This window comes from Athene cunicularia (genome assembly GCF_003259725.1).
Source record: "Athene cunicularia isolate RWA chromosome 13 unlocalized genomic scaffold, athCun1 chr13_part1, whole genome shotgun sequence".
In the NCBI taxonomy this organism is placed as follows: domain Eukaryota; kingdom Metazoa; phylum Chordata; class Aves; order Strigiformes; family Strigidae; genus Athene; species Athene cunicularia.
Window position 1 is genome coordinate 9,529,298 of NW_020799117.1, and position 11,296 is coordinate 9,540,593.

At 42.8% G+C, this 11,296-nt stretch overlaps 1 protein-coding gene across 1 annotated transcript; it reads right to left on the reverse strand.

The window, feature by feature from the left end:
* Positions 1-1,546: 1,546 nt before the first annotated feature.
* LOC113485386 (ovomucoid-like) lies at positions 1,547-10,716 on the reverse strand. Its single transcript, XM_026858513.1, has 10 exons — positions 10,623-10,716; positions 9,611-9,630; positions 8,695-8,831; positions 8,122-8,179; positions 7,695-7,831; positions 7,079-7,139; positions 3,534-3,618; positions 2,660-2,676; positions 2,123-2,244; positions 1,547-1,660 (listed from the first exon to the last, which is right to left on the reverse strand). The coding sequence occupies exons 1-10, from the start codon at positions 10,675-10,677 to the stop codon at positions 1,615-1,617; spliced, it is 738 nt and encodes a 245-aa protein (XP_026714314.1). The 5' UTR covers positions 10,678-10,716; the 3' UTR covers positions 1,547-1,614.
* Positions 10,717-11,296: the final 580 nt, after the last annotated feature.

Sequence of the window (11,296 nt, forward strand, 5' to 3'; positions counted from 1 at the left end):
AGGACCACTGGGATCTTGAGTGCAATCAGGAGCTTCACTTGTCTCCAAGGCATCATGGCTTCTGGGGGCCATCCTCATCCTCTCTGCTGCTCCCCAGGAAAGAACATAAGTGCTGGAGCTGGTGTTTTCTTACCCTCGACTCCCTTGCTCAGTGGAGGGGACAAGAGGGAGCATGAAGCTCCTGAGCCACACACCCCTGGCACTACCTCCCAAATCCTCAATTTGCCTTGGTTCTAAGAAATTGCATCTGGCATTGAAATGCCTTCCTGCACACAGACCTCCCTCTCACAGGAGGGGCATTCCAGCCCCAGGAAGGGACTTGGCACTGAATGGTTGCACAGAGTCATGTCTTTTGGAAATAAATTGTCTCCCTTCAGAGAGCTGCTCTCTCCAGTCTCTGGAAAGTGACACATTGTCACTTAAGATCATTAACTATTTGACTGTGAGACTGCTGCCTGTACAGCATGCCACACTGCCAGCGCTTCCCTGTTAATGAATAATAAATTAACGCTATGACTCTGAGCCCTTCTTTTCATCAGCCGAGATTTCCAGAGGCCGAAGAATCCAGAGGATCCTCTACAAGCGACAGTCAACGTAATTACCTACAAGCAGCAACTAAGTGGTGGGTGAGGTGCAGAACCAGGGTGCAGTGGCAACTGCTAGCAGTCCTCCAAACATCAGGTCTGTTAGGACTGGCTACCCACTGGTTTTCTGCAATACCCCGCAGCAACGAATGTTACAAACCCAAATGTGAGCAGCCAGATATCTGCCTGCCCAGAGAAAACATCCTGTCCCATTGCTTTGGGAAGCAGAGCAGTTCTCTCACCTAAAGGTGGCTTTCCAACCCTGCTTGCAAGGGGAAGAGGTGCAGCTGGGAAACTTCCCTTCTTCACCACTTCTCTTGTGGGCATAGGAAATTGGGGATAACCCTGGAAATTGAAAGAGGGATGAGCAGCTCCTGGTGCCAGCAAGACCCTCTGGGCCTCCAGGGCTTTTGCAGAGCAGCCACAAAATACAACCTCCCATTGCACCAAGCTTGGGACTGTCTCCAATTATGTGTATGTTCAGGTTTGCTTGGGGCCTCTTCATGCTGCCGAAGTCTACCATACAGTAACGCAGGGGTGAGGCAGCTGGTGTCCCACAGCAGAGGTTAGGAAGGCAGACAGTTCCTCTCAGCCGAGCAGAGTGTCTGTCCAGGATGTCCTTAGAGGAATAGATCAATTGGAGCGTTGCACCAGGATGTATCTCCAGACCTGATTTTCTTTTGGAAAGCTGGATGAAGTCAGATGTCTTCAAGATCTACCCATTGCCTTTGGGGCTGGGGTTGATTTCTCTGTAGATCAGAACAATGTATTCCCCCTCCCTGTAATTTGCCCGTTCATACCCGCACCCCAGAATTGTTGCACTGATGAAATCATGGAACATCTTAGGTAAAACCAGAAAGAGACATATTGTTAAAGCAAGACATAAATGCTGATGCCTTTTTTTATTAATCAGAGACTTCAAGATTCATCAGGAGCTTTCAAGGTTCAGGACAAGGCTTTAGGGGAGCATCTGCCATGGGGAACATGGCCAGGGAGGATTCTTCTTTCTGAGCTGAAGCCTATTGAGAAGTTAACACTCCTGAAGAGATATCAAGCGAAGAGTTTGATGGCTTCTCCTGTGGAGAAAGAAATCAATACCTCAGAGACAGAACATCTGGGCTTTTACTGTTTGTCTCTTCCTCTGGTGAAGGATGTATCATAGAGGAACTTGAAACAGAAAACTTCTGGACACTATTCCAGCTATTTCCTCTTATTACTAACATTCAGAGTCAAGATAAAGACTTAATTTAAAAAAAAAACCCAAATAGTTTGTACGAAATAGACTTTGTTTGCTGCAAGAAAGCTCTTCAGCAAATTACTTAAGAGGGAAATAAAGAACTCTATTAAATGTTACCTCTTTATACCTGAAAGAAAGGAAAACCTGGCAAATTCTCCCAATAAAACACTGACCCTTGCTAGTAGGAGAACAGTTAAACACAAAATAAAAGAACTTTACTTCTCCGACCAGTCTCCAAGACTGATTAGTTTGTTTAAGCTCTTAGTTCACCGTTAGTGAAGAGATTTAGTTTCATACATACAGGAATGCATTGCAGAATAAGCATTTATTGGCATATGTTATGCCATCGGACCCGCAGTGTGGGATGTACTCCAAAGTACAGATGTCTGTAGGTACCACGTAGTCACTGCAGTAGACCTGTAAATAGATGCAATGTGTGTTCACAAAAAAGCTCTCAACAACAGATATGTAAGAAAGGTGACATTAGGAGACCCCACACACCCTGAGCTCCCTCCAATACCGGCCAGCAGCAGATGCTAAGAAAAAGCACAGGGGCAGGGCAAGAATATGGTGGTACATTGCCTCCAGAGCCTGTGTAATTATTGTAAGTGTTGCTGCAGTGACTTTGACAAAAACTTGGACATGAACTGAATACTTGTTGAAACTATCATCGGATGAAAATGGCAATTTCACCCAATAATATCTGTGGCAAATATTATTCGGACAGCTGGATGACTCAGGATTTTCAAATGCTCGATCACAATGTGATTAGTAAGGATTTATATGGAAACTGCTTTAAGGAAAGAAATGATAGAAAATAGAAAGATATGTCCCTTACCTGCAGTGCATCAGTATCTGGAAAAAAAGAAAAAAAGAAGGAAATATGATACAAATGCAATTCATGAGTTATGTTAGAGTTTAAAAAACTGTGAATGCATGCCCTGCACTCTTTCAATTCAGTGTTTGTTAGCAACTTTCAATTCAGTGCTTGTTAGCAAATATCTTCTTAGACAAAATGATTTTCAGGCAAAATTTCGTGCCATATTGTATGTTTGCAATATTGATTTTATAGTATGATTTGTTTAATGAGGGTTACAGCCAGGATGGAAAGGGGTGTACAAAAGGAAAGAGGAAAAATGCATTTTCCATGGTTCAAAGGATAACAGGACATGTACTCAAAGCTAAGCAAGTTATTAAGGCAAACAGGTCATAAAGCTGGCAAGTGCACAGCGGTAGTGTCTTGTATGCATTGCCACAACAGCTCTTAAATAAGAGTTATTTAGTGAGATGTAACTTTTATAAAGCTTCTACAACTGTTCAGACTCTCAAATTACGTCTCAGTTCGGGATGACTACAAGAAATGTTTGCTTTCATTCAGTAAAATAATTTGTGTCTCTGCAACATTTCAGAGGTTAAACACTGGATGTCTGAGTCTCCGGGTTGTACCACGTACATGTCACTTCTTTCATTATGCATAAACTAGCACTGAGAGTAGAACTGTTCCCACAGTTGTTCTTACCCACTCAGTTCTGTTGCTAAAATATTACCCCATAAGTGATAGTCTTTGATGTCAAGTCTTTTCAACACTATCTTTCTAGGAGTAAATAAGTCCTTGTAGAATGAAGCTCTTTCCAGTCTGAGGATGTTTTTGTGGTTTTAAAGACAGCCAGCGCTTACTCAAAGGCAGAGCAGGAGGCAGTAAAGCTACTCACCTGGGATGCAGCAAAGGGCTAGAGCAAGGAGCAGCAACACGCCTGCCGTCTTCATGGTGGCTGAAGCGTCTGCAAGCAGCAGAGCCTGTGTTTTGCTCAGTAAACGTAGCCCTAATTCTGCCCTCAGGTGGTAACCATGCTTATATGTATGTGCATGTTTGTTTGTTTGTGTGTGTTCGTGTGCATTCATATTTCGCTTATCCACCCTTATTCTGAAGTGACATTCCTGGTCTTCTGTTGGGGTGGCAGTCTTGACAGAGGTAAGCCGTGCTGCAAGTCAGGAAGATCGCTACTTCAGCAACAGCAGTCGCAAGTTTAGACGTGTTAGACACACCTTCTGTGTCATTATTTCGAGTGAAATATGTGACAAGTTCCTTCTGAAGGACAATAGAAAATTTCTGCAGGCAAATGAGCAACTGTATAAACCTAAGCACAACCGCTGTCGGATTTTCTCTGTGTGCATGAGCAAAATGTTGAATAAACCGCTTCCAGAGTTGGAAGTCTCTACTTTTATTTCCGTGATTCATCCCAGTAAAGCATCATTAATTCATAGCGAAACCAGGAAAGCAGTGAACTGTGAAGGAGAGCAAGAGGGTGTCCCAGACACTAAAGGAAGTTCTTGGACTGGACAAGAGATGGCATATGCAAAGAATTTACAATTGTTACTTCCCCTAAAAGCCATTAGCATTGTGGGTTAGATTAGCAGTAATGGACTGATAGTCTGATGATGACAGAACAATGTGAGGCCCTAGCCTGGATCCTAGAAGAGTTGAACCCAATCACTGCTTCAGCCATTTTTCCATCTCAACATAAATCCTTTGTTTTACCACCAAAACATGGCTTTTTGGACAACATCATTCCATCAAGAAAATCAAGCATCCTCCTTCCTTTGGCTCCCAAAAGAAATGCATATGGGAGATAGTACTTTTTAGAAGGGATATGCTCAATTTATTTATGTTTCTCTTGTGTGGGTCAAAAACCCACCAATTCAATACTCCAACAGAAGACAAGAGCAAAATAAATTTCATGGACTATATGCCAATGACAGGTCACACTCTCAAAAAACAGAAGGATACTTTGTCCTTGGATTGTGAAACACTGCTGAAATACTCCTTGGTCTGGCAGAGTATTATGTTATTAAGGACTAAAAAAGAAGACAGCTAGGCAGGAGTAAGAACCATCCCTAGGAGGGCATTTATCGTAAAACACTCGGAGGTTGTTAAAGGACAATTTAAAGATGAAAAAAATCTAGAAATAAGTCATTTGGAGGATCTAGACAAGTAGGCAGGGCCCACTCACGTGTCTGAAAAATACAGGTTTGCTAACAGACTGCCCTTGCAGAGTGCTATGCTTCAGGTGAGGACTGTGCTCAGGAGCCCAGGGATCAGCTCTGGGTTCAGACACCACCACAGCCTGAGCGGGTTCTGCTGATGACACCCAGAAAGGGCACCAGAAATACCTTAGGAGAGATCAGCTGGTGTCATTGCCTCCAAGCAGTATTTCAGCCCTTTACAATGTCAAATGTCTAAAAGGGTCTGAACACTAATGTAGGCTAACATTCATGTACAAAGTCACACAGCTCTGAGGTTTAATGCATCTGTATTTAATTTTCTGTCTTTTATGAGAGGGAGGGGAGCAAGATGTTGGTCTTGTTATATCCCAGAACTGTGAGCACGTAACTCATTCAGCCTGGCACCATCATTCAACAAATCAGAAGAAAATGTTTCATGAGACAACACATGAAACAAGACAAAGGAATGTTGCTGATGTAGTTTATTGAGAAAGAAAATCAGGAGTGAGCTGAGTTCCCCAGAGGATTAGATGAACTGAGGTGAGATCTTTAGTTGGGATTTGCCAGTGGGCATCCTGTGGTGAATTCTCTCAGCACTGATACTCAGCATTTTCCAAAATGGCTTAAAGTGAGAGTCTCATTGCTGTCCCTGAAAGCGAGGAGAGGAAAAAATGGATTAGACACAGAGTGCTGCCTGCTGTAATCTGTTCTTTTGCTTGACTCCTAGAGAAGGTGTCAGACAGGATCCTGCCACAGAGCCAAAGAACTTGCAGACTGAGAGTCTCATTAGGTATTTGGTTATTAAGAGATGAGTGAAATTATTTAACCCATTCTTAAGACTGAAATATTTTGGAGGAAAGTATAATGAAACTTCAAATTTAATTTTCTTTGCAACATGCAAGAAAAATTCCATTGAGGTTAACACTCTTCAAACCGCTCACACTAACAAACCAGACATAGCTCTTTGTATTCTTTAATGAAAAAAACCTGAATGGTTGGCACGATGGCTGGCGTCCTGTCCTGCCCCAAATCCCTAATCAACACTGGTTAGCAAACAAGAAAGTGGCAACTGTGAACTTGTGCCTATAGGAGGCAACTGATAACATAAATGTGACCTATGTGTCTACATACACAACTGCATTGCAGAAGTTACACTTATTGCTGTATGTTTTGCTGTCAGAGGCATAGAGTCAAGCAAGCAGACAGGTTTAGGGTAGTCACTGCAGTCAATCTGGAAAAAAAAAATCTAATCTGAAGGATATGAAGGAGTCAATATCAGAAGGGTTTGAACCCCTAGCTACAGCTGCGGTGCTAATGATAATGATCTAACTAAAAGTAATTAACTTCCTTGCACAATCTGATATAAACTGAGGTGTCAGTTTCTCCTATGCCAAAAGAATTTAGTAATATAAAAATAGATCATAATTTCCTGTTTGAAGAGATGTATATCATAACCTGACCACAGCATTTCTAAGCAGCAGCAGTTCACTCGGGGAATGTGCCATTCTCGTGATCACATTGCACTGTGTTCCCAACCTGGCCAGGAAATTAAATAGAAAAACACTGGTGTCTGGAGAAGTGTAAGTGCTGATGCCTGTATAAAGGTCCAGTATCTCTCCTATAGCCTTAAAACGGGAAGATCAGCACTTAGCTGGATACTGTGAGAGTGGGATTTTGTTTCTTTGTGCAGTGGGTGCTATGCTTGCTGAGAATTATCGTAGTGCGAAAAACTTATATGGATCCAGGAAGAGGCCGAGGGATTTCATGCAGAAGAAATTTATGGAGGCTTACTGACTACACAGAAATCGCACCTAGCTGAGGTCCATCGCTTGAAAATAGCTGGAGGCTGGAAGGTTAGAAGTCCCATACATACTCTACTCTCACTCCTACACAATCCTTACCACCCCTCTGTAAGAGCAGGCTCTGCATCAAGCCATCGTGTGCTTGATGGATTATTGGTCTGACTCCAAAAGCCATGCTCTGTTCTTATTCCCAGTTCTGCCCCGATGGATTATTTCTGATACTACTGTTTTACTGATCCCTTCTTGTGCAATCATCCCTCTTCCTTTTCTGACATTAGCACAGATAATGTGTATTACATGTGAAGAAAGCAAAATCTTCCCTGTGCTGAAGCACAGCAGCAGTGACACTCCTGTAGCACACTCTTGGTCTGGGGGCTGCTGCAGACACTGCCAGTGCTTCACCTGACATCAGTGGGACTGAAACATGGTCCCTCATCACGCAGTTCACTTACTGTAGCAACTTCCTTCTTACATTCACCATCATACTTCTTGCCAACACCAGCTCCAGGCTCTCTGGGAAGGGAAGAGACCCATGTTAGGGAGCTCTGTGAGCAACCTGCTCTGCTGAGCCCACATCTCAGCAACGCGGATCAGCCCCAGGTACAACATAGGGGATACAAGGGACATCCAGCTTAGGTTGTGTCCACATGGCTCTCATACCAGCTCAGGTGGTGACACAGCCTGCCGGAGTGCTGGTTTATAGCATGATGCGAAGGACAAGGGAGGGTCCAGGGTATTAACATGAATGAGGATCTAGGTTGTGTCACACTGGAGATGTACCTTAGGTTAGTTGCTGTCCTCTGCAAGGCACCATCTCCCACACAGACCCTTTTATCTTAGTTAGGAAAAACATTATCTCTTGTGGTAGGTCCCTACCCAGCCTTCTACTCCTCTCTCTAGATCAAAGGCACAGTTTTCCTTCTAATCACAAAGGAAAACAAGGTCTAGTTACCAGAGAAGAGGGTCAAAGTCCAAGCACCTTACAGGAAAAACCTTGGTAGAAGTCCTTATATTCAGAAGAGCAGCTGTCAGTAGTGCTAAGCACTCATTATCCCTCACAGTACTCACGGGTTACGGGCACACAGCAGGCACTCATTGTCGTAGGTGACCCCGTCAGTACCACAGACGGGGCTGAGGTCTTTGCTGCAGAGCAACACCACTTTGCCTTCCTCATTTGTTGTGTTGGGATATTTACTGCAGTCCACCTGTTGAGGGAACACACAACAAAGTACTGGTGAAGGCTTACTTATAGGAAGCAAGTAGATATGGTGAGTGTCTCTGTCTGGCCACCTAGGATACCACCACAGCAGGAAAAATGCTTTTTTGTGTGTCACTATGATGACAGTTCACTTGAAGATGACCAATGCAAGATTCTAACATGTCATATGTCCTTTTATTTAGGGTTTGAATTATTTATTAGGGGACTCAACAAGCAGCTTTGGCCACTCAGAAGCAGGACATGCCCCTTGCCCGAGGGAAAAATGGTTTCACTTACAGGGATGACTTCCTTGCATTCTCCATCATGGTCTTTGCTGACATTGGTTCCATATTCTCTAGAGAGGGAAAGACAAATGTTAGGAAGTTCAGCAAAGACATCTTGCTACACCCTAGGTGCTGGAAATATATAACTAATACAAGGGAAAGCTGTCTTTTTTTATCAGTTAGGCTTATATATATATTTTTGAGAAGGTAGTGCCATCCTCCCTGACCAGTTAGCACTGAGTGGCTGGCAGGGATGTAAAGACCCTGAGAGCTTTAGAACTATTTGGAGCAGTTCAGAGTAGAGTATCTCTCCATCTTTTTGCTCTGCTTTGCTGTGATGAGATATGCCCTAGGGGCTGTCATCTAGCTGATCCTTGAGCTGGAGAATTAAAATCTGAATAAATTACACCAGCAAAGGAGACACATGGTGACTAAAGTGATGTCTAGGCAACAGAGTGCCACACAGTGATATACAAGGTCATTTTGAAGGAATTGACACAAGTGACATATGACAGATCACTGTTGAAAAGTGGTGCTGCCAGGAGCCCTGAGCATTGCTGTCTGAGATCTCCTATGCCGTACGTACTGGTTGTTGGCACAGAGCAGGCACTCATTGCTGTAAGTGACTCCATCAGTACCGCAGATGGGGCTGAGGATCTTGGTGCAGACCAACACCTCCTTGCCTTCCTCATTTGTAGCGTTGGGATACGTACTGCAGTCCACCTGTCAAAGAAATGAACAGCAACAGGGTGAAGAGGACATTTTTCATTCACAACCCTCATTTCGCATGAAACAGTGACCAGATACAACCTGCAGTGGGTTTTTTCACTACTACAGCACAAACTTGTGCTGGTGGGTCAATCTGGTAACGGGTGAGTCCTTTCTGCAGAGACCTCCCCACACAGCAGGAAAGAAGGAGATGGCTGTAGCCATGCAGTGCCCCCGATGGGGTGTATCAGTGGTGGTCTCTCATGCTCACTCGACATCATTTTGAGAAGGCTACTCACTGGTCCCTCAGTTTTATATTCTTTGGCCTCTCCAGTGCACTTCTGTTATTACTCTTTCATTCTCAACATACTGTTCATGTTTTTTTTACAGAGGAGCAAGACTGATGACCTGGTGTGTGGAAGCTGGAGTATCTACTGGTATTTTGTTTTTTCAATAGGTTGTCTGCGAGTAGGTACTGATACCACAGTCTATTGCTATCAGCTTAGAGCCAGTCATATATGATCAGTTTAAATCTTAGACTATTTTAAAGTTACTAAAAAATGAATTAATCCAAAAATTTTCGATCATTACTACTAGTACAACAGTATTAACATACACCATAGATGTAGAGCCAGGAACAGTATCATTTAATGTTTTACACTGTAGAAACTGATTACAATGACACTAATTTTATGCTAAGTGGAAAACAGCTAAGCACCTACAAGCCTGAAGTTCTTCCTCATTCCTGAAGCCACACACCTGAGAAAAGGGGCAAAAAGAAATCTTCCACTCACCTCAACCCCAAAAGCAGCATCTGGAAAAGAAAAGAGGCAGAAAGTGTGAAACAAAGCCAATGTGATAAGACCTCAGTTAAAGTTGGAAATCTGGATGTGAAGTTCCTATATTCAGCACCAAACGGAATGATTTCCAGCAATTGGTTTCCTGAATGAAACAAGCTATGTATGATTTTTTTTTTTCTATGTTGATAAGTATAATAGCTTTGCTTATTCCTGGCTGTGATGAAACATGGTTTTGAATAGCTTTATTCTTTTTTATTTTGAGATAGGTAGACTTATTAATTGAAAATAGAATAGCTTTTCCTTCCTTATCTTTTTACACATCCATTTTGACCCTAAAAAGCTGCTATTACATATCTGAAAAGAAACCTGAGTCAATACAGATAAATGCAAATGCAAATAGTCACCTACAGGATAAGCAAATACATACAGCATCTGTTGTCAAGAATATGCATTTTAAAGAAGCTAAGTGTAAAAAAAACATTGTCTTTGAGTTTATAATTTCATCAGATGTAAATATGCAGCGAGAACATCAGACACTGGCTTGTTTTCATCTCCTGTTTCTCCATTAGCAGCAAAAGTACTGCAGGAAAGTTGCCAGGCTCCTGCAAAGAACTTGCTTGTGCCATTACAATATTTCATGACTAGTTACTAGAGGTCTGAACACCTCATTACGGCCTTGTTTCAAGTGTTTATCCATTTGCTGAAATTGTACAACAAGAATTGTAAGCAGCATAACAGTGTTAAAACAACAGTGTAAAAAGTGTAACAGCACCAGTTAGCAGCACAGAACTCTACTTGCAGTTATTTGTGTTTATGACAGACAACCAGCTATAACAGTGATCCATTTAAGACTGTCCTGAAATTTTCTCTTACATGATGCCAACATATGGATGCAGCCTAGCTTTGTTAGAAGAAGATTTTCTCTCTTTGAAGCCACTATCTTATCCTTTTAAAGACAGCCAGGACTTGGACATGAAGCGTCTGCGGCACCTTGAAATTTACTCACCTGGGAAGCAGCAAAGCGCAAAGGAGAGGAGCACAAAAACACCTGCCGTGGTCATGGTGGAAGTATTTCTTGAGTCTGCAGGCTGCCAGCTCCTGCTCTGCTCATGAGATGGTCTCTCTGAGGCCAGCTGCAAATATATACAAATGCAATGTCTAAACTGTTCAACTGTAACATAAAACAACCAGCAGAATCTGTCACCAGTACAATGAGGCTGGTAATATTTATTGAGGTCTTGACTTTCAGGTAATGGTCTGCATCAGCTCAGCAATTGATTTTGGCTGGACATCTGGTTAACAGCTTGAGACAAGTATCACATGTTCTCAGTGGTCAAAACCAAACAAACAGCCTTTTAGACAAAAGAAACCTCTTTAGGATTCTGGTAGAAACATAAGGAGCACAAAATATTGAGGGCAGTACATGGTAGGTCCTTCATTTATCTCTGCAGAGTGGCATCTCCCATCAGGGAGCAGCTTAGGCAGCGCATGTAGCATTACCCTGCTTGTAGATCAGACTAAGAGTGTCTTCTTTCCTTTGTGGTTTTGGGTTGGGTTTTTTCCACATTCCCAGATATTCACCACTATGTATGAATACAGGTCAGGTGTGGCTTTGCCATCAGCAGAACTGGTTAAGCCTTGTCAGGTGGAGTCTGACAGAACTGTGTCTAACCTGTGAAG